The 24,871-nt window shown below is 40.5% G+C and overlaps 1 protein-coding gene across 1 annotated transcript in view; it reads right to left on the minus strand.

Annotated features, from left to right (window-relative positions):
- Positions 1–24,871, minus strand: part of TNKS (tankyrase) — a 78,690-nt gene that overhangs the window by 30,300 nt on the left and 23,519 nt on the right. The window contains exons 4-11 of the mRNA XM_081844819.1: positions 20,866–20,902; positions 20,122–20,197; positions 11,027–11,121; positions 9,570–9,636; positions 8,258–8,444; positions 7,303–7,424; positions 4,820–4,911; positions 4,647–4,725 (exon numbers count right to left, since the gene is read on the minus strand). Of these exons, the coding sequence (XP_081700945.1) occupies positions 4,647–4,725; positions 4,820–4,911; positions 7,303–7,424; positions 8,258–8,444; positions 9,570–9,636; positions 11,027–11,121; positions 20,122–20,197; positions 20,866–20,902 (755 nt within the window). The remainder of the gene's footprint in view (positions 1–4,646; positions 4,726–4,819; positions 4,912–7,302; positions 7,425–8,257; positions 8,445–9,569; positions 9,637–11,026; positions 11,122–20,121; positions 20,198–20,865; positions 20,903–24,871) is intronic.

Genomic DNA, 24,871 nt, shown 5'->3' on the forward strand with positions numbered 1-24,871 from the left:
TTGCGGCACTCATCTCGCTTTATTGGCCGAGGGAGCCGGCGTACAGCTTCCGGGTCATGTGGCCAGCATGACAAGGCGCTTCTGGCGAACCAGAGCAGGGCACGGAAATGCCATTTACCTTCCCGCCGGAGCGGTACCTATTTATCTACTTGCACTTTGACAGGATTTCAAACTGCTAGGTTGGCAGGAGCAGGGACCGAGCAACGGGCGCTCACCCCATTGCGGGGATTCAAACTGCCGACCTTCTGATTGGCAAGTCCTAGGCTCTGTGGTTTAACCCACAACGCCACCCACGTCCCTAGTACATACAGTAGTACGTAGCAAAACACTAACTTGAGTTGCTGAATATTCTTCAAACAACACACATAACCCAACTTCCAGCTCTCCTACCACTTAGGATGAACAATTTGCCCAGATATCAAGGGAACTTAAGCACAGGGTCAGAAAGGGGATCCCTGTAGATAATTGATTCTCCCCTCTAGGCATATACGTCTGGCTATAATATACGGACCTCTGTATGTAGGAGCAGATTCACTAAGGCTGGGTTTGGTTACCCTGCTTCCCTTGAGAAGAGCAGAACTTCACAGGTAAATTCAGAATTTCTCAAGGGGAGGGCAACAAGCACCAGAATGTGAAATTGCAGTGCATCCAGGGTCAGAAATCCAACAGCCGTGAACCATTTGACATCATTCCAGCTATGTGAAAAAGGACACATCCTGCAAAGCTGCCTTTGAGTTGTCAAGCTCTCTCATGGTATCGGAGCCGTTATAGCTAGCAATCTTGGGCCAGTTAAAATTTATACCTGATTTTCCAGATTACTCTTGGAAGAAGAGGTTATGGCAGGGAAGTACAAAGTTAACAGCATGGCTAATCTGCCTTTAGGGCATCAACTGGTCCTCCTCCTACCTGAAAACTTATGCTGAACCTCAACAACTTCTTGTTGGAAGAAGAGGTAAAAAGACAGATGATCAGCCCTCAGAACTGAATCAGATCTGATCAAGTATCTTTGGGTTAAAGGCTTACTCCACTGGGGTTAACCAAGCCAATCTGGATGAAGGTTAAAAACGAACCTTTTCCAGTGTTTTTGCCCTTGTGGGCAGATGGGTGTTTACATAAGAGAATAGTTTCCTTCCTTCAGGGCTGATTTTGATCAACTACCTCTCTGTCTGTGACAAATGCATTTTAGCTGCCATACTGTCTGTCCTAACCAGCACACACTGCATTCCTCATTTATGGAAAATGAGAGCTAAATTGATCGCTCCAAGTTCCCCAAGTGTAGGTAGAGGTGGCTTCTTAGGGACCCTGGCCAGAAGGCCCTCACCATGCAGACCCAAATTTCTTGCCTGAAGTATCTGGTTCCTCCATATTTAGTTCACCAAAATTCCAACTGACCTAAGTAGAACTGGATGAGAGCTAACATAACAAAACGACAATTTGCCTGGTATGGAATGAAGGCTTCATTCATCAGCCCACTGCTGGCTTCCCAACGATATATACACTTAAAAGTTACACTGCTCGCTAAAGCTACACCAACCCCTCCCCAAAAAACTGTGGCAGTCACATTGATTGTTGTTGTGCATGTTATGTTGATGCAGTGATGCATTGCGCTGCAGACTGGGAAGAGCTCTTTCAGCTTACAAAGTGACAGGTCTATCAGCTCCACCAGACAGACACCAGCGCAGACCTGATAGTCACATGTTTTAAACCTGCTAAAATAGGCAATGCTAACATCACTTTCAAAGTCATGTTGCCCAGGTTTATCAAGCAAGAGTTTGCCATTGGAATGAATTATTTTCACTACATCCAAGTCCCTTCCCTATGTGAAATGTTACTGAAAGTCAAAATGGATGTATGTCATTGTTCAACGAGCAATTATTTTTTACTTCAGCACTTTTTACTGCTCCTGTGTGGCAATGCAGCATTTGCACCTATAACTGTCCTATGTTCTGCCAATCATCTGTAATAGCTCAGCAACTGAAGACTATTTTGACAGGGCCTCTTATTACTGATTTCCTTCCTGTTTCGAATTCTCAGTGTTTCCTAAATCCTTACTTTCTAGAGGTAGAGGATAGAAAGGTAGAACATTTGGACGTACATTTCTCATCTATTCTCTCCAGTGTATGGTTAGGAACTGTGGGTGAAGGCTTCTTTACTGGGTTCAAAAGACACTGTTACTCAAATAATCTCATTTTCCTGTAACCCTTTGGCCAGATACATTATTTTAATCAACAAACGGGATCCCCACTTCTGAAATTTTATTAGATGGCAATTTGGGGAAGTCATTTAATTAGCAGCCTGAGTAAACAATTTTGCCATTTCAGTGAGCGCAAAGGCTCTTCTCTAAAATGTTTCCCCACAGAAAAAAGGTAACAGCTGGTTCAAAATTCTGGAACATAACACACTACACATTCCCGATTCTGTATATCACTGTATTTTATGATCCTATTAAACCTGCTTGGAACAAATACAGAAACAGAGGTCTGGAGAATAGCACTTCTATATAATAGATTCCTAAATTAAAACGCATCTGTCTGACATAATTGAAGAATTGTTGATATATGTTATATCTCTCTAATAAGATATAATAACAGATAGGTAGCCGTGTTGGTCTGCCATGGTCAAAACAAAATAAAAAAATTCCTTCCAGTAGCACCTTAAAGACCAACTGAGTTAGTTCTAGGTATGAGCTTTCGTGTGCATGCACACTTCTTCAGATACGATCTGAAGAAGTGTGCATGCACACGAAAGCTCATACCTAGAACTAACTCAGTTGGTCTTTAAGGTGCTACTGGAAGGAATTTTTTTATTTTGTTTTGAAGATATAATAAAGAAGATATACTTAACTGTTTGCGGGTTTGAATGGAAACCACAAACTCTCTCTCTTCCCCTCCTCCACACTCAAGGTCCCCTCAATCCAGGCCATACAACAGCCGCCAAGAAGCCTCAAAGGTTGCACTTAAGAACTGCAAATCTGGACCCAACTCATTTAAGAACAGGAGTCACCATTGCTACTATTGCAAGGCCTGGTACTTATTGCAAAGCTATGGACTTTCCAGCTTCCTGAAGCCTTGGTACCCTTGGGCCTTAGCGACTTCATTCGCCTGTGCCAACAAGGCAACCACTTGTGAACTGCAACCAAGATCTCTTTATCTGAACTTCTCTATTTAATACTCTCAAATAATAAACTGACCATACCTCAGCCAAAAGTATGTCACCATATTTCCAGAAAAGACTCTGAAGAACCCCAAACACACAGAATCAGAAGTATAATTCACCATTCAGGAGTTCAGTGATTCCCAGGATTTTCCTGCCCATGGACCACTTGAAAATTACTGATTGTCTTGGTGGGCAACTTAAAGGGTTTTTTTTAACCTGTTATAGAAATTGTAATGCACAATGCTAGATCTTTATTTGTATTTTTATGGCTTCTTTTATTTCTTATATTGTATTGCATTCTGAATGCCACAGAAATTCAAAATGTGGTACAATACAAGAAAAAAAAGAAGCAATAGAAGACAATTAAAAATCAATATGAATGTGGACATGCAGCGTGCCAGTTGAACGAATCTCATGGGTTGGGGACCCCTGGCAACATATATGAAATCCTCACTTTATAAGCAGTCTTGAAACTTGCACTTTAAAGAAGACATAAAACAAGTTAAGCTAACAAGAATCTAGCAAGTCTATACTCAATTAAGAAAGAAGTATATGTAACAACATTTATACATTAATTTATGAAATTGCACCTCTGTGTTTTAAAGAAACAGAAAAAAGGAACTTGAAAAGGACAGCTAATGAAAGAGCCTCAATGACAATAATTTACCCAATAGGCTTTGAAAAACATTATTTTATCTTTGAAAAATATGTAAACATTACATGCGCCCAAGCACTCTGGATATCAGGAGCAATTTGAATTAGCATTTTTATTTGATTATACACTGGTTGGTTGGAACAAAAAGATGTAAATTTAGACCGGACAAAAGTGGGTAGATTACGAGTTTTGTGGCCCAGCTGCAGCTAGGGCATTAGTGCCAAACAATTAAATGGGTGAAATGTAGCTGTGATGGTTCAGTGCAGAGATAGTTAACAGGTGTGCTGAAAAAAGGCATATTGCAGCTCTCCTTGTTCCATAATACTCAGTATTATCATGGCCTGAGCTGCAGACTTCAGATGTGAAAGCACCCTATGATTTCCTGTCTAATATCAAAGCTCTCATCCAAATTGAATCTTTAAAAGCTTGGCAGGAAATTATACAAGGAGAACATTTTATCCCGGTAAATTCTTCAAAGGCAAGGCAGACTTTTACCAGGATCATATCAAGCAGAGATTACAAAGTCAAAGAACTTATGACAAACAAGCTTCTTCCAAAACCTCATGCTAGCAGACCCAGACTTCTGTTCAGATGTCTGGAAAGGAAATGTGTGCAAATAATTACTTCCAACTATCAAAGTTGGTATCAATGAAAATGTAACGACTACATTTGTTTGTGTGAAAAGAGGCAAAGAGTTGAACCCCCACTGTTTCCATAGAGCCACAAATAAATATCAGAGCAAATGTTTCCCTAATTTTTCACACCTGTAGGACTAGCACACAAGACCACAGGTATAATACAGTGTGTGGAAAATTAGGCATAATCCAATATTTACCTTTGCTCCATGTTTATGAAGAACTTCCATAACATCGTTGTGAGCTCGTTCAGCAGCAAAATGCAAAGGTGTCATGAAACTAGTTTGGAAAAGAAAGATACAAAGAAATAAGTTTCAGAATGCGTCCATTTCATCTGAACACAAATGTTGCTGTTTTAAAGAAGAAAACATACTCTTTATTCTTCTCATTGACATTCGCTCCTTTCCGAAGCAGTAACTCAGTGACTTGTTTCCGTTTGGGGTGAAGGGAAGCCACAGCACAGTGCTGCAAAAAAGGCAATGTAGGAAAACTTAAGCCAAGGGTTAGAACATGGAAAACTGAAGGACATGCTGGAAATACAAGATGAGAAGGCTGCAGTTAACCTGTATAAATCGTAATAGTGTACAACAAGGAATTTGCTTCCTAGGATGCAGGACTGGTTCAGGGATTCAAAATGGAACTGTATGCAAGTGATTGAAGTTCAAGTAGCCCTTCATGCGCCCGAGTAATTCCCTGTGCCAAAGATGGAATCTGCTACTTAAATGGAATCACGGCTTGCTTCTTCTGTAGGAACCGCCACAACAAATTGACAAGCAGAGCTCCAGCAATGTCCATAGTTCCATATGCATGCATCCTTTCTGTGGACACCATGTAATATATAAAATATAGTGCACATACTGTACCATCATATTTTGAACTTGTTCTCATGTGAAAATCTTAGTACAAATGCAAAAAGTGCACTTAGAACCTCTAACAGCTTTTTTTGGGGGGGAGGGGGTGCTGAGGTGTAATGCAATAATTTGGGGGCATCAATCGTTTTCCATTTCCCTGGAGTAAACATGAACTGTTGCTTCTACTCCGTATGCATTTAGTACAAAACTATAATAGAAAGCACAAGATGTTCTGGGATAGGTTTTACGTATCCCAGAGATTGGCAGAGACGGCCCACCACGCTTTGCCACCTGAGCCAAAACAGGAAGGTGCCGTGCGTCCCCACGCCAAAGCCTCACTTATTAGGGTTGTGTGGCTGTGGCTTCCAGCAAGATCTTGCAAGAGCCCAGGGGGACTTTGTGGAGCTCTTGCAAGGTCTTATCAGAACGTGGAAGCCTTCAAAGGTACTTCTCCGATATTGAGGGAGGGTGCACCTTGAGTTCTACCACCTGAGGCATGGGAGAAGGAGAACTTGTGGCCCTGCAGATGTTACTGAATTGCAACTCCATCATTCCTGACCACTGGCCATGCTGGCTGTGGCTGGTGGAAGTCTAACTTTATCAGGAGGGCTACAGGTTCATTACCCCTAGGTTACAAGATCACACACTTCTTTGATGATGCAAACGTAGCCCTTAATCATAGCAAACAGTGGCAAGGGAATTTGAGCACCAATGAGGAGGGGCTGGTGAGAGGGACACTATGATCCCTCATCTTAACCTCAGCATGGTCGCTGTTAGAGGACATACTATGATATATTTGAACTGGCGCTCTACAGTCGTGTCTTTCCAACTGTGGAAGTATGAAACTGTTTCAACCATTTTGTCTATTGTTTTTGGGTTATAAAATGGCTGCTTTTCACTCTCTGTTCTATAACCAGGCAGGTCAGAAGTTCACTGCATGAAGCAAACACGAGAGGTGCAAATGAAACCTAAACATGAATAAGACAAAATTATGGAAAAGAGAATCTCAAGCAGAATTCTACTGCCCTTCTGACTGGTCACCTGAAATAATGCGTGTAAGTAAAGCTAGCAAATGGAGTTTAGAAAGACACAGTGCTGGTGAAATAGGAAAGAGCTGGAATCAAAAGAAGGAAGCTAAAGGACAGCTACACATCCAGAATCCAGGAACAGAAGATGCTGAACAATGTGGGAGATGGACACTGCCTGATAAAAGTACCAACTTGGGTAGGGAAATAATCTGGACTAGATGAACATGTTTTCCTATTTATTTTCATTTTATCTTCTTTGTTCAAAATGTTTCAAATCATTACTGTTGAATAAAGACCTTCATGATTATTTTTTACATTGCTGCCTTACAAAATCTTTTACAAAATCTAAATTTGGGTTAAATGTGTAAGAGGCTTTGTAGTTCACACTACACTAATTGCCTTACCACACTACTTGATATAGAAAGTTCACTGGGCCACTAAATAAATTCCAGGTGTTAAGGACTGTTTTAGTGGAGGCAGGCAGGTTATCCACACTTGGCGGCAGCAGTGAGGATAAAGGGAGGAACTAAATTAGTTGGTTTGCTTGCCTCCCTTGCCTCTCACAGCACAGGCTACAGCTTGTGCCATCGTGCCTACAGATACGCAACCTTTTTTTTTTTACTCTAGCAGATTTTGAAAGCTGCTGAAGCAATTACAGTTGTAAAAATACACGATGTACTGAGGGATCAAACCATTCATTTCAAAGCAGACAACTGAAAAAAACATTTAATTCTGAATGGCAGAATTCTCAGATCCCTGCTAAAATGGTGTAAACATGAAAGAAGATGCTTACTACAGGTTCTTCCTTAGCTCAGCATTAAGTCACTGGCAGGTCAAGCATCATTAGCTATGTGATGGGCTGAACTAGATTTACCTTGAAAACGCCAGTCTTAACTATGGGATAACTTCAGCCACAATTATGTATACAAAACCTTACATGCTGCCTAAAGCAAGCAGAGTGACTCTTATGATCTCACCAGTGCTGTCTCATGGGACTGTGGCTGCTTGAAATTAATGACCTCCAAGGCAAGTGTCTTCTTTACTTTGGCTAAGTCAGCTTCTCTTGCTGCTTGTAGTAAGGAATGTCCTTTGAATTCATCTGCAGGGGAATAAACAATATTCATGACTGTCAGAATTATACAGCATTAGCTTAGGAAAGCCAAACAACAGTTAAGAGGGACAATATAATTCCACATAGTTTACCAAGAACTGTCCTATTGCGTTCTCTCAAGTGAAGAATTGTGAAGACAAAATAACATTCTTGGGCTGAGAGGTAAAAGGGGGGTTTCTATTTCAATGCTACTCAGCCTAAATACAAAATTAGTTTAGATGCTCAGTGACTTGTATAAATGCTGCCTAAAGGGGACACACACACACACACACACACACACACACACACACACACACACACTTCTGATCTGCCAAATATGTTGATAAGAGAAGATTAACAAGAAAAAAGGTTGCAGGGAAAGGCTTCTGAACTGACTTTTAATGCATGAAATAAATTAGAATGTTGTCCCAAAGTGACCCAAACTTTGTGACAATAGCGAAATCTATTAACACATATGAAGCAGATATTATAAGGGCAGTAATTAAGTAAATATTACACAACAACTAGCATGATTATTCTCAGTTTGCATGATTTATTACATAATTTTCATTATTTCGAACAATGTATTCTGCTTCTGCTGGTCATGATGAAGGATGCAAAGGAACCCCAGGCCCTACCCTATGACTGCTCAAAATGTTACACAGCAATCCCTCTGAGATTTCACCAGAAATGCCCACATCAAAATGATCTTTGCAACTATCTTTGCAAAAAAGTTGAGGTTTACAGGGAGCTGAATTCTGTGATCGATATCACACTCCGTAGAGCACAAAGAGCACTTTCTAGATGTGAAATACAGTATTTTGCACCCTAGTGATACCTACAGGTAAGCCTCTCTTTCAGCTCAGGTGTTGGGGCCATGTCAACAGCGCTCTTTCCATGACAGTTGACCAACGTTGGATCTGCACCATGGCTGAGTAACAAAGAACAAACTTCCACACGATTCTTAGAAGCAGCTTCATGTAATGGGGTAAACTGCCAAAGATCCATCGCATTAACACAGGCACCGTGCTAAGTAAGGAAAGAATAAGAGTTAAACTGTACAGGTCCTTCTATGTAGTGTCAGTACCACAGTTAACTTTCAGTGCTAAACAGAATAGGTGTTATCTAATGAAACCTTTGATTATAACGAATTGATATTTTAATACATGTTCAAATAATATGCACTTGATAGAAAGAATGTGCTCCAGGTTTGCTGCTTGCAAATGTTTATTGAAAGCCCAGAGTCTCTCTCAGAATATGATGAGATTACGGAGTTTAAAAAATAAATAAATGTCAGTTTCAGTAAGACTTGGTGTAGCATAGCAGGTAAAAACATCTTATGTTGAATCTCAACTAGCCATAAACTGTGGTTGGCTTGGGGCAAGTAATAGGTTGTATCTAATTTAAGATTATTGCCTTATTTCCACTTCCACAACAGAACTTCCTCCTCCAACTCTCCAAATCTGCTTGGGGTGTCTCTCCCAAACCTTCTGGAGCAGATATATATGGGGCTGTGAGGGGGCTGCATAGAAGGAGAAGTTCCATTGTGTGAGCAGAAGTCACTGCAATCACGTAATAATTTAGCTAGACGTCACCCAGTTTCTGTAATATGGTGGAAATACTCTCCTATGTGTGGAATGTGGACCAGGTCTGTTATTTTCACTTAGTTTTTAATAAGATGGCATAATAGAAAATATTATGGACTACAGCTAAAATTTACGTGTTATGGATGGCGTAACACCTAATTTTTACAGCGTATTCTTCAGAGGTGTAACATTTCAATCACAAATATGTCACAAGCACACACAAATTCAGTTAATCATATGCTATTGTTTGAAAAATAGCCTCATTGATGAGAAATGTGTGTCCCTCAAACATTGTTCTTTCGTTTGTTTGACCACACAGAAAGACCCCCACAAGCCATACCGTATTTCCATACATATGCTGTACACAGCAGCTAAGGACATTTATATTGCTATTGCCATGTTTAGTTCACAGGATCTGCAAGGCTGCTTACACAATTTAACTTAAAAATACAAATAACCATACAATAAAGGACAACACACCAATAGTAAACACGACAGCACACTACATGTTAATTATTTCCTTCAATTAATTACATAACATTAAAGAATTACTTCTCTTTAACGTTACCTTCAACAGCAGTTCTGTAACTTCATAATGTCCATAGGAACATGCATTGTGGAGGGGCACAAGTCCACTGCAATAAATAAAGCATTAAAATTACATTACCTGAAAAGCTAATAATTAGGCAACTTAGAACCAAATTGGCTGCAGCAAGAGACATTTAAAGATGTAAAATGTAATTTAACCTCAATAACATTATTATTCAAACAGATGCTTGGTCATAGATTCTAGCCAGGTGTAGGATTTTATGAAAATCTGAGCATGTAACACAAGCAACACTGCACTGCCCAGTTTCATGCAGGGTATCAGTCGCATGATTCATGCCTGCACAAATGGGAATTCTGATGCACAGATGAGAAGATTGCTTGAACTCATCCAGAGAGGCAGCACAGCAGCTGTTCCACACGACCAACTTTTAAAATCCTTTCTGAGCCCTAGGTGAAGCCACTTTTTAAAGCACTTTGCTATATCTTATTCCAACGTTTGAAATGCGCCTCTTCCTTGCCTTTGTACAAAGGTTCCAGCTACTTCACAAGCAAGGGAAGAGGAGGGTTTTTTTTTAAAAAAAAATCTGAACGCAAAAATGAGGCCAGAGCACAAAGGAAAGCTTTAGAAGAACAGAAAATTGTTACAATAATCTAACAGACTAATTCGTAAAGGTGTGACAAATAAAAATATGGCGTGGAAACACCCCAACCACACTAGAAAAAAATGCAGTAGGAAATATGAAAAAGTCTTAAGATGTTTCTGAATTACTCTACAGCATTGTTGTTTATCTCCCTTCACTTTCCACAAAGACATATCTGTCGAGGAACCACTATACCTCCCCCAGAATGCAGTTTGAAAACCACTGCTCTAAGCCAATGGGGGGGGGGGGAGAGAGCTGCAGCGTGTGATACTTAATCAATTCTGTGATCTCAAAACTTTACTCCAAATGTACATCATTGTAACATCTACAAGATTTGAAATGCTTGGGAGAATAATTAAGGTTTTACTGTTGCCCAAAGGATAAGCCTTTGTTAGGTACCACTATTTAAGAGGCCCTTTCACTAGTATCCACCTGCTTTAAAGGTAAAGGTAAAAAAGGGACCCCTGACCGACTCTGGGGTTGCAGCGCTCATCTTGCTTTATTGGCTGAGGGAGCCGGCGTACAGCTTCCGGGTCATGTGGCCAGCATGACTAAGCCGCTTCTGGCGAACCAGAGCAGCACACAGAAACGCCATTTATCTTCCCGCTGGAGCGGTACCTATTTATCTACTTGCACTTTGACGTGCTTTCGAACTGCTAGGTTGGCAGGAGCAGGGTCCAAGCAATGGGAGCTCACCCCGTCGCAGGGATTCGAACAGTCAACCTTCTGAACAGTCAACCTTCTGTGGTTTAACCCACAGCGCCACCTGCATCCCTATCCACCTGCTTTACGAGCGCTAAAAAAGCCAGTGAGTTCATTATATTGTCTTACATACCCCTTATCCTTCGCATGGACATCAGCACCATGCTGAAGCAAAAGCTGGACTATCCGGACTCTGTTGTATCCTGCAGCCAAATGTAATGGAGTAGACTGTAAGAAAAGGCAGAAACAAAAAGAATGAAATTAAGACTCTTTCCTTGGGTAAGGCAAGTTTCCACACAGACAGATACTGCAGGCAGAAATGGCAACTCTGGCTGGGAAGCAATCACAAAGCACCTTCTATGATCTGCACAGATTTCCTATGGGAACCACCTCACATGAGCAGCAGCCTCAAAACACCAGAACAGCTTGCATGCGTAAGCTATTCGAGGTAGGCATAGAGATAAACGTATCATCAATAATATACCCCTCTCCTCTGTTTTCTCTTCCCAGTCGATTAAAAAAATTCTTCTGGCTACTGCCTTCTCTGTAGCTCCCTATTAATCTATCAAAATGCATCCTCTACCCACTATTTAACCATTAAAATACTGTCTCCATTTTGAGTGTGTTCATTTGCTTTCTTTCACAACAAAAGAGAAACTGGCTACTTTCATCTTAGACTGAAAAAAACATTTACATCTGTGATGTAACATTTACAAATGTTTGATAAGTTTATAAGTTTAGTTTAAAAGGCTGCACCACAGATCCTGTTATAACATCATTATATGCATTTTATCAACAGACTGAATATTTCCAATGACATATCTAGCTACCACTACCCAAGAGATCATGTTTTTTTTAACTGATGTAAAAGGTATTTAATCTGTTGAACAGATCAATTGATTAAAAGTGGTTGCCCTACTTTCAACTTCTCTCACTGACTGCAAATACCAAATCCAAGTCTCAACTTAATTAGCATTCTCTAGGTTAAATCAGTCTAGCTTCCCCAAAATTAATGAAAAACGCTTCTTGCATTCCAGCTTTGGGGAAATTAGCCCAGACTGTTTAAGTGACCCTGCTGTCCCATCATGCTCCTCTCAGCAACCAGGAAGTACAATTACAGTTGCCATGGCAAGCAAGAGTTTATATCTAGTGAACAGAATTAGGGTATAGTTTCTGGCCAGCTTAAGTCCCAGGAGTCTTCTTCACACCCTGAAGGTGAATCATGTGATTAGCATGTCTACACCGAAGAAATTAAGAATGAGCAGCTGCCATGCGTAAACTCCTTCTGTGCCCTCTAACACATGCATGCTTGGGGCAAGCTCTGTAGTGTGACCAGTGCTAGCCTTTGGCATTTACCGTATTTTTCGCTCTATAAGACGCACCAGACCATAAGACGCACCTAGTTTTTGGAGGAGGAAAACAAGAAAAAAAATATTCTGAATCTCAGAAGCCAGAACAACAAGAGGGATTGCTGTGCAGCCTGCATTCGCTCCATAAGATGCACACACACATTTCCTCTTACTTTTTAGGAGGGAAAAGGTGAGTTTTATAGAGCAAAAATTACAGTATTTATTTTTCTAGAATTGTCAGAATTCTCCCTGCCGACAGCTGTGTTACATTTCCACGCCAGCTCCTGCTTCTGGGAGCAGCATTTAAAAACCTCTTTTTTACTTCCCTCAATTTTTTTATTTCCCATTTCTGTATTTGCCTTCATCTGCCACTCTTCCCTGTGACTTCACCTCAGCATAATTTTTCTCCTGTCTCTTTGGCAGCATCTACAGCAGAGGTACACTCAGAGCAGGACTCTCCCTCACACCTCACTTCTCACTCCAGAAAGGGGGAAACAGTTTTCAGCAAATTGTTTAAAGATAAACACCAAGGATGAAGATTCCCTGCCGGTTTCATGCAGGAAAACTGAGGTGCTCTTAGGGAATAGCAGGTCACCAGAAAACCTGGAGTGGACATCTTCTGTGGAGGGAAATATGGCGATCGTAGCCTTTTTAGCTTTGGTGTTGAAAACAGATTTCTGCCTATGGAAAGAGAACTGCAGAAGGGAGAAAGTATTTTGATTGTAAAGAGTTTATACCATGACACCACCAGTCAGTTTCTAATAGATGCAAACTGGGTATCCTAGCACATCTAATCTAGATCAGAATCAGATGCAAAAAAACATTCTGGCAGGAGCTCCATAAGAGAAGTAACCAAATATATTACACCTGTGTTCAAGAACACACAATGCTCATCAACCTCAGTGTGCCTACCCAGGGGCTCAAAAAGGTTGGTGACCCCTGCAGCACAAAGAAACCAATGTACCAATGTAATGCAAAAGGACAGTGTTTTTGTCCTAAACACAGCCCTTTTAAAGTGATAAATATAATACCTTAAGCATTATTTCAATTGAGGGTAAACATGAGGTGACTGGCCATAGGTAAACAGTAAACAAACATTGCTATAGTCTGAATTGTTGAAGCTGAAAACAAACTGCTTTCTTTCCATCTATGGAATCCCATAACTCTTCCTTCCAAATATTGAACACCTAAAACATTCCAAAGTGAAACATTGCATTACTTGATTTTTCAAATTCTTATGTCTAAAATAATTTAATACCTAGTAGTGAAAAATCATCATAATTAGCCTTGCAAAACAGCTTTCCCACCCTGCATTTTCAAAAGGAAAATGGACCACCCTACTTTACAATCCTGTTAACATATCCCCCCCAAAAGAAAAAAGGGTGACTTTGAAGACATTTATCGTATTTTTCGCCCCATAGGACACACTTTTTCCCCTCCAAAAATGATGGGGAAATGTGTGTGTGTCCTATGGGGCAAATGCAGGCTTTCGCTGAAGCCTGGAGAGCGAGAGGGGTCGGTGCGCACCGACCCCTCTCGCTCTCCAGACTTCGCGCACCTCTCCGCAAGCCGCGGGAGCCCTGCGCTGGGCTCCCGCGGCTTGCGGAGAGTTGCCTGCATGACGAAGGCTGGGCTCGCTGGGTTCAGAGCACACAGATATCGCGCACCTCTCCGCCAGGCGCGGGAGCCCAGCTTCCCCCACCCTAGCCCCGCGCCTGGGGGAAAATAATTTCCCCCCTTTATTTCCCCCCCAAAAAACTAGGTGTGCCTTATGGGACGGTGTGTCCTATAGGGCAAAAAATACGGTAGCTATTTGTTTGGTTACTTATGAGATAAACAATGAAGGGTTTAAACATCACAAGAATGACAAAAGAAACCTTTTTCCTTGCTCAAATTGAAAGGCTGTTTTTGTTTTTGCATTAGTATGTCTTACATTTATATGCCATCTTTCTTTCATGGAACTGAAGAAGGGTGGTAAACAGTGCCTATCTATCTATCTATCTATCTATCTATCTATCTATCTAATCTATATGAATGAAATCAGTGTGATGGTGACTGAATAAGATCACTCAGTAAGCTGAATGGCTCTGTCTAACTATTATGTCACCTCTGCTCATACCACAATGAGCCTATCACTTCCACAGGTATTCCAGCATTGTGAATGATCCCCTTTAAGATCTTTGTGTAAACAAATGAAGATTCCTTCCTGACTGTAGAATAGTGTATTGATGTCATCTGGGGACTAATGGAAGCAGTCTTAGCGCAAGTTATTTGGGGTGGTTATACAGAATGCAATTGCTAGGTTTGACGAAAATCTTCCAGTTTGCATTTCAGTAGGTAACCAGTAAGAGTGAACTTTCTCAAATTACTTTGCATTTAAGGGTAAGAAAACACACAATGCTTGGAAAACAGAAAATCATCTTGTGAAAATCCATTAACTTTTCCAATTGCATCATCATTTAAAAGCCAAACAAAAGCAAACATTGTCTTCCAGAATCCTGTTTATGGTAGTTAAATGTAAACACAATGGGAAACTAATCCAAAATGGGGACTTGAATTTGTTTCCCTCAAAAATTAAGACTTACAGCCTGTAAACAAAGAATGGCTTTGTACAGTATATAAAATGGTGAATAGGAAAAACAAGTGACTTCTAATATATCTGAATTTGAACTTGAACTAACTAGTATGGTGCAGTCGCTGTATCAGTCCTGAAGCTCACTGGCTGACCTTGGGCCAGTTGATGTCTCTCAAACTACATGTACGATTACAGGGCTGCTGAAGGATAAAAGGGGTACAGGGTTTGGACGAAGAACAATATATGATACCCAAGTAGGGTAGGATATATGAAGAACCAAGAACAGAAGGTAAGAACTTCCTTTTTTGCCCCCACATGAAGTGTCCAAAACAGATGTGCCTAGTTTTCTTTTCAAGTTTATACAAAAGATTGCCTGGGTATGATACATCATTGTAATTATATGGATTTATAACAGCAAAGAGAGAAAGGAAACACTTGCCCTATTTCCTCTCACATGCAGAACTGAAAGGGCTTTTAAGACTTCCCGTGCTAGTCATTTTCCCACATTGCATACAAGGCAACGGCAAGAAGATGAAATGGCTCCCTCTCCCTAGGTGATAGTTAAGGAAAGTAGTGAAATACTATAAAGGCTCTGTCTTCTGAAATAAGATGCACTCAGTTGGCTCATTTGTATCTGCAGAAAGCATGATGAGTTATTTTTTGGCTCTGCATTGGTCTTGCATCTCCCTATGGGCCTCCATTTATGTTTAGGGGCTTTGTTGTTAAGTATGCACAGCGTGAAAAGGAAGTTAATTTCTGTATCAAGCTGCTTTTATTCTCCAGTTTCCAGCACCATGAAACAACACTGCAGAAAGTTCCAGAAACACACTTTAACATGACAGAAAGCAAACAGTTAAGCGAGTCTAGAGATCCGAACTTGCACTAGAAAGGTTTAATGGGGTGAGGGGCAGAAGTTTTAAAAGAATTAGAAGTCTGGAGAACTGCAACTCACTAAGGGCCAGTCTACACAAACAGATAGCACATTGAAACCTTTTCTGGTCTAAACTCTCATCCAGTGTAAACAAACACTGATGACAACCCTCAGAATCTCACTGCTTTGAAGTAAATAAATTAGCAGATGTTGTTATAATGTGTTTTATGATGGTTTGAGCACCAGCAGTAAAGCTGGAATAAGTAACTACCATTTTAAATAGTGTACAGTGGTACCTCGGGTTACATACGCTTCAGGTTACAGACTCCGTTAACCCAGAAATATTACCTCGGGTTAAGAACTTTGCTTCAGGATGAGAACAGAAATCGTGCTCTGGCGGCACGGCGGCAGCAGGAGGCCCCATTAGCTAAAGTGGTGCTTCAGGTTAAGAACAGTTTCAAGTTAAGAACAGACCTCCGGAACGAATTAAGTACTTAACCTGAGGTACCACTGTATCAGTAACTACTAGGGCTGCTGAGGTAAAAGGACTCTGGACATCACTGCAATGATATGGAACCTGCAGCCCTCCAGATGTTGTCAGTCTACAACACCATTATCCCAGACCATTAGCCTTGAGGGCTTGGACTGGTGGGAGAAGGAGTTCAGTAACTTCTTGTTTCCTTGCCTTGCTGTATATGACTGCTTCCAAAGGGATAACTGCGGTTCCATTGCTGCCCACTATGAAAACACTTCCCTTATGTCACGCAGAAGCATTTATGCAGAGCTAAGCTTTGCAAGATCTTTTTGGAGAGTAACGCAGAGGCAATTTATTTTAATGCAATATTGTAAAAGTTGTTTGGTAATGTAAAATTGAGTTTGTATCATTTTCTTCTGTATTGTGTCAACACAATATACAGTACATAATTTGTTTAACTGAATTATCTAACTGAATTTATTTTTCCTGGTGTTACTGTTTAATTTTTTAATCTTTGATGAGGATATTTGCCATTGATTTCCTGCCAATATGTATCATCACTTGGCATTCTGAATTCAAACACAGATACTAGCCAATTCTTCATTTACAATTCAATTCATTGACAGATAATAGGGTCATGGGTTCATTAGAAATAATACAAAAAACTGCACAAATGGATTCTAAAAATATACAGGATGACTGATAGGATTATTTATAGTATCTTGGAGTTATTTTTCCCCACGCAAAACCCTAACCTCTAGCTGTTATTAATAAGCAGAGACTATTAGGTACTACAACTTCAGTAGAATGCGAGCTTGAATGATGGAATTCAACAGTATATGTTTCTTCAAAATTCTATACAATATTCAGTGTTGAAGATTTTATTGAAGAATTACAGCCTCTTATAACTGTAAAGAAAAAAGTGCATCCTCATATTTCAGCTAAGCGATTAATGTTGGTGCCTAGAACCAGCTTGTGTTGCACAAACACTAGTGTTTTAAGTAATGACTGCTTGTGCACATGAATCTTTCACAGCCAGCAATCATTACTCTGACTGCTGGGATTTCCTGACCCAAAATTAAGGCTTGCTCCTAGGTTTCTTATTTAGGCATGCATAGCCTATCTTCCTATATCAACGATGTCAAGTATTTGAAGCTCAAACCATTTTACTCATTTATCTGAACATAATAGAGAGAGGTAAAGGGGTGTGTGTGTGTGTGTGTGTGTGTGAGAGAGAGAGAGAGAGACAGAGAGAGAGAGAGAATGAATAAAGGGAATTTCCCAGATAAATTCCAGATCCACATGAGGGTAATCTTTACTAGGTCAACTAAAAGGTCACACCCCTGGTCAACGCCTGTCCTTTTGGCCTAATTGGATGCTTAGACATGGAAAGATGGCAGAATGTAACCTTGTACTCAACTTAGGTATTTCGTGCCTAATATATTGTAGTCTTGAAACCCATAGATGAAGGGTGGGATTCACCCAATGAACCTCAACAAAGTCTTGCACAAGGACTTCAACTTGCACAATGAGGCTTTCCTCTCTGTATCACCCCCCCCCCGATGTGCCCCCCCAATGGCATGGGGGGGGGAGAACACCCCCCCCCCCAGAACAGCACATGGAGAGTCATCTGGCAAGCTGATATGCTTGCATAGACGGAACATTTGCAATAGTGCCATGCTGAATACTACCTGAAGCCAGCTGTTGATTTTTGTGGCTTTTAGGGTGGATTTAATACTAATGGTGAAACCAGAGCAACGAGACACTTATCCAATTTGGTACACTACTGAACCTTGGGGATGCCAGATGAAGGAAAGGAGCAAAAGGCTTAAGCAGTATCACAGAATGAAACATATTGAACGGCAAGAGTCTCAAAATCGCATTCCTTTGGTCAATGCAGAAGCCAGCAGCATTCCCCAACCCCAATCAAGGTTCAAGGTTCAAAAGCATTACGTATGCACTGTTCCCTATGCGATATGTGACTTATTCCCTGACAGAAGCAAGGGCAATCGCTGCACAGGTGGATATCTGTGAACAGGTCAGAGTCTTTTGAATCTTGGAGAGTATGCTTTCAACAGAGAAGACATGAGCCATTTTGATAGGGGAGAGAACTGAATGGTGCCTTCACAGTTACAGTAATAGATTAAAAAGAACTAAGCATTTGCTGACCTGTAGGGATACCCCAAGATCCATCACATGGTAGGAACAGTTCTCAACAGAGGAGCTCTCAACAGTAGGTACCAAATATACTCATTATATAAATGTTTTGTTGTTATTAATAATAATTTTATTTTTGTTTTGAATAGAAATCTGTTGGTTTTGATCAATTTATCTGCTACTGCATCTCAGTTGTTTTAAATACAATGAACTTCTTTCCTTTGTATTTCCTTTCAGAACACTCAGATACATTATATTCCTGAACAATTAATACTATACTTGATGGCATATTGTTTGGGGCCTCATTTAACTATCTGTGTGGATTTAGCTACACAAAAAAGTTCTGCTCAGGACTTCTATATTAAGAATACTGATTATAAAAGAAAACTCTTTAAATAAACACACACAGTTGCATATCATCACTTAAAAGACTTCCCCATGCTATCAGACTAAGAATACAGTACTACAAATCATCTGAATAATTCCTAAATATAAGTTGCTTGCACAGACAGTTCTAAGGAGATTCAGAAGTACTTAGTTGCGAACAAATGGGGGTGGGGATAGTGTATACAGTTCATTGTGACAGTAAAACCACTGATGGTCATTCTAACATATAAGTAAAAACAAAACAATATATATAATCATACACACACACACACACACACACACACACAAGCAATGCATACCGTCAAGTTTTAAATCAGTACAACTAATCAAGAATCTAGTGGGTATAATTTTAGCTCAGTTACAGATTATACAGACAACATTATTAAAAAGAAAGGGCATGGTCCCATAAAATATAAGCAGTTATAAACATTGAAATAAATGGCACTTACATGAGCCTTGCTCTGTAGTGTTTGTGTCAAAAAATGTTTGAACTGGCCCTTTTTGCATTGCAAATGAATAAACTTATTTTTAAAAGATTTAGCTCCAAAATTGACAACTGGGAGACCAAGGGCCACAACCTGCCCCAGTTTTTATGAGTCTACCCTCTCCAGCTCAGCTTGGGCAGGAATGATCCAGCCTTGCAGGCCAAAGCAGCTGGTCATCCCTGTTTGAGACTAGGCTGTGAAGATTTCGGCAAACCCTAAAAATAGCCACCGAAGGATAAGATTCCTAATCTGTGTGGACCTGGGTCAGTCCCAAGAGCAAATTCTAGTATACCAATTACAAAATTTCAAAGCTAAGCAGCGAAATTAAATGGTCAAATGCACATTATGTAATTTAAGAGAACATGTCATGAAGTCTGGCTGGTAGCCTGTCATTGTAGGTTCTTCCCTTCCCCTTCTAACCCAATCCATTTCATTCAACATCCCCGTTATATAAAGCTGCAGCCAGACATCAAAAGCATAAAAATATCAAAAGTTAAGAGAATTCAATAGGCACAAATCATACCGATATGGAATTAGCTATGCTAAGCATAGTAGTAGGGGCTTGGACTCCTACCTTTCTTAACTGAACAATACCACGAAAAAGAAAATACTAGACAGACTGTTATTTTACAGCTATTAACAGACCAAACATGCAGTTTATTTTTATAGCCGAACTATCTGAAGCATAGCCCAATAGTTGACATTTGAAACAAATAGCATGATTTCAAGTGCATGCTCCACTGCCTCTGTCAATCTGTCACAAACCATCAATATTAGGCATAGCATCATTTAATTTCATAGTTAACAGACACGAATTACAACACTTCCAACATAAGTGATGGGTTAAAAATATTTTCAAATTGACAAGGCATGCAGGTTAGCTGTCAGGGGTAAAAATGACAAAATGTGTTAAATATGCACAGACTTACTTTTCGCCCATCACTTGCATGGCAGTTCACATTTAAAGGTGTCAACAAAGCCATTAGTTTTTCTTCATTACCACTCCTGCATGATAGAGAAGTAAGAAAGAGGGAGAGCCCCTTATAACATATTTGAAATGGAGTTTCACATTATATACTGTTCTATATACTGGCATGTTCAAAGAACCACCTAATATGCATTTCAAATTGCAAAAAACAGACACTTGAAACATTTCCTTTAAGAATACACCATGTAAAAGATTAACATCAATTTAATGTTTAATTTATATTTTACTTGGTTTTATGTATCTGCCGAAAAGACGTTTCCCAAACACCTATTTTTGTTACATTCCTCAAGACACTATAAATAGCTTCAGAGCTCTTGCTCAAGGTTTCTTATGATGGGCTTTAATAAGAAAACACAAAATATGCCTTTCAGGTATAAAATAAAGAGAAAATGTCCTAATATACTGTTTCTTTCTAAAATGATCACTCTAAACATAAATGAAATTTGGAGTACATTATGTCAAAATGCAAGCACCCCCATCATACTGCATGATTACAAATAAACACATTCTTTTGCTTTTGGCAAGTGGCTAAAATCCAAAGCAAGCCATGCTAACAAGCCTTGTTTATCTGCATAATTTCATAATAGGGTAATGACAGAATGACAGCGATCATAAAAGCCCATTTTTCATCCCGGCTTCCTACATCCTCCCTTCAAAAACCATTTGTATTCTGAGCAGCACTTACCTAGCAGCTTCCAGGAGTTCGTCTTTCTTGTATTCACCTAAATGATTGCAAAATATCATGCTGTTAGCATTTGGCAGAAGACAGATTAAGAAATGCAGCAGGAAGCAAATACAGAATTAAACAGAACGGGGGAGGGGGGGAGAGTGAGCCCACACCCCGCTGGGTGATGGAGCTGTGACGTTAGCCAGCTTCTGGAGGCAGCATCACCAGTGCCTTGGAGACGGGCAGCAAACTGACGCAGCTTCTTGTCCAATCCTCGGATGAAATGGCTTTCTTCAGACAACCAATGAATGCTAAACCTGTATCTAGAAACAATCCCTCCGATAACAGCATGGCAGCTGAATACAATGCCTCCTCCCCCACTTTTCCTATTCACTGTATCACGGCATACTAGCACTGCGTGAAAAGGTAAGAAAAAAAGTAAAGCCACAACCCCCTGAATCCGTTTCTAGCTTGACAGTATCTTGCAAAACAATTATTTTCTACGTCAGAACTTCCTGAGCCTCTGCCTCCTAAGAGCATGCTTCTGGCCTTAAGGAAAGCAATGCATCAAAAGAGATGGGGAAGGGCAAAAGCATTCAGAAAGCGGCACTTAAAACCTACCATTGAAAGGTTATTTGGCTGTTTTCGTATCTTAGGGCAAAATTCTAAATGCACGTCCTGAACTCTAGCTAAACTCCCAGTGCCAAGGGTTCCGTGGAATATCTGAAGCATTTTTGATTTGAAGAGTATTATTTGAACCCTCAGGTCTTCAAATTTTAAAAGTTGCAAAAACCTGAACTGGGAAATGCTGAGTACACCTCAATTTAAGAGCCATAAAGTCAGGAATAATCCTCACAATAGCAGCTACGGTATCCAGGCCATCTTAACATTGCCCTTTCACTCACAGAAATATTACAATTAAAAACCATTGCACTTTACAATTATGGCTAGCAACATGTCCATTAAAATCACCTGCCAGGGACAATTGTACAAATCCACATGCACGGACACAACTACTGAATGAATGTTAAATCAATGTGGGGATATTTGGAGAGCACACACATAATTTCTATTCAATGGTCACAGATACACAACACTAAGCCACACTGTGTAATTTGTCAAGAGATCCCATTTTACTCCTTCCTTAGTTGGTGGGAAAACAAGCCATGAAGTGGCTGGCTTAACATCACATCTTAATCAGCATTCATGATTTGTTTCTCTCAAACAAACCAAAAACAAAACATGGGCTCCTTTGTTGCAGTTTGAGAGAAACAAAGCACAAATCCTTGCTCAGAAGTAACTCTATGGTTTGTTTCCCAGCTCAACGGAGGAGGAAACAGGAGTATTCACTGGCAATACACCTCATACATATTATAGTTAAAAGAAACCATGCAGTTTGGGCTCAGTGTTACATGCAAATGCAACCTCTATCGGTGAAGAATAAATACAGACTTGACTTCATAGGATTCAACCTATGAAGTGGCCTTACAGTGTCAGCCTATTGGCCTAGCTAGCCCATCATCGTCTACATTGACTATCAATGGTTTTTCAAGGCCTCAGGCAGAGATGTTTTCCAACCCTGCTAGCCAAGATCCTTTAGCTCAGGGGTGCCCAAACTTTTTTCAAAGAGGGTCAGATTTGATGAAGTGAGCCCCAAAGTTGTTGAGCTTTTTTCCCCTCCCCCCCCCTTTTCGGATTTTGCCCCAGGACATATAAATCAACCGGCGGGCCAGATTAGGCCCCCGAAACAGACTTTGCACATGCCTGCTTTAGCTGGAAGTACCAGAGACCTGTATGTCGTCCAATCCTTCTCATACTGTAATATCACCCATAAGGACTAGAGGGAGATAGTTTTATTCACTCCCCCTTACACTGTATTTTTGCTCCTTGGTCTTTCACAAAGAAAAAAGAAATTCAAAACATGCTGCCTGAGTGCTAGAGGGATTATTGGGTGTGTCCAAGGACTTCTGTGCAACGAGTAGGATTTTTTATTCTTCTGAATAATGGATAATACCATTTCATAAACTAGACAGGGTTCTGCTGTTCAATAAATTCCCCTTAGGCACGTGGAACTAGTCCAGCTGTTACTTTGGATCCTGACCATCAGTTACAATCTTGTATGCAGCACCTAAGTGGAAACACTAAACATTACTATTCACATGCAAATACAAACTACTAACAATGCTAGAGAGATATAATTTTTTTATTCGAAGCAGATAACCCATTATCTCTAGGTGTAATACACTTACGTATTTTGAGGATCATTGGCATTCCTGCTTTACATTCAACAACCTTGCTAGTACCACAACACAAAACGAGGTTACAAGCATGTTTCAGACTTTACCATATCCTGCTGAAGCATGAATAAATTGCAAAGTGCACAAGCTTCTTTGTTCAATCTGCAGAATGATTCCAAAGAACTACATTATTATTTGCTGGTTGCTTTTTCACAAAAGTGACACAAAGCAACTTGCAATATAAAAACAAAACATTAAAGCCAAGTATAAGAACAGGAATAAAATAAACACCTAAAATGTTCATCCATAATACTGTACACGGTACACAAATGGGTGGATCCAAATCAACCCACACCACTCAAAAAATGAGCATAAGAGCCTTTCTCCTACAAATTAAAAGTAAAAAGCATTCCACTGAGAAGGCCCTCAGAGGGGGCACACAGAGATGAACCTCAGATGATGAATGTTGGGTTCAGACTGATTCATGTGGAAGAGGTAGCTCTTCGTATACTGAGGCCCTGAACCACATAAAGCTTTATAGATTAACAAACAGCATCCTGAATTGAGTCCACAAACCTACTAGTACACAATGCCAAGATTGATCAGTCTATCTTGCTCTGGTCAGCCACCAGTCTACTGAATTCTACACCAGCTGCAGTTTCCAAACAGTCTCCAAACGTAACCCCACATATGACACATTGCAGTAATCTAACCTATTGCCAGGACGCAGACCACAGAAGTTAGGCTATCCTTATCCTCATAGGGGTCTAGCTGGGCCAGCAACCAAAGCTGATGGAAAGCACTTTGACCACTAAGGCCATGTCAGTCTCAGACAAGAGTAGTGGTTCCAAAAGCACCCACGAGCTGTGCAACTATTCATTCCAAGGGAGTGCAACCCCCATCCTGAACAGGCAATGGCCCACCCAGCCAATCTAGAGAACCCACCAATACTTATTTGGATTAAGCTTCAGTTTATTGGTTCTCACCTAGTCCATTGCCACATCTAAAGGAGAAACAGATCTGCCTATTATCAACATATTGCTGACAACCACTCCCAAACTCCCGATGACCTCACTCAGTGGTTTCATGTAGATTTGAGTGGTGCTGCCCACCCCAACTAGGGCATTCACTCCAGAATAACAACATACTGTACCATAACACATCTTGAGAGATCAAAGAGAATTAACAGGCATACACACAGCCTTGACTTTCTCCTGGCAAAGGTCATTATACAGGGTGACCAAAGCACTTTCTGTGTGAAAACCAGGCCTAAACCCCCATTGATATGGTTCTAGAAAATTGGTTTCATCCAAAAGAGCTTGGCTCTGGCCCATGACCAAACACTCAAGAACCTTCCCCTCAAAGGGGACATTACATAATTAATGTTTTTGAATCCACTGAGGATTTCTTAAGGAGTGGTCTTACAATCACCTTCTTTAGGTAGGTATGTATGGACTACCCCCTATTTGCAATGAGGCATTAACCACCCCCTGGCCCAGCTGGTGATCCATTAGTTGCTATCAGCAAGAGCACAAGTGGATGACCAAAGCAAACCAAGCACTGTAATAGCAGAGCCAAGATCCTGGCAGATGCACAAGACTTTATCCTCAAAATGCTTGGCAAACAAGACACACCAAGCCATTGTCCATTCTATTGCCTCCTTTGAGCAATGTAAAAGGCCCCATACTACCTGGAAAAGCTCCGCCAGACAACACAGTGAGGATGCAATGGAAGCAGCAATGTATGTCTTCTTCACTAGCAAAGATTAGGCTCGATAAAGAGCACTC

Source organism: Podarcis erhardii (assembly GCF_964252035.2).
Source record: "Podarcis erhardii genome assembly, chromosome: 17".
Classification (NCBI taxonomy): Eukaryota; Metazoa; Chordata; class Lepidosauria; order Squamata; family Lacertidae; genus Podarcis; species Podarcis erhardii.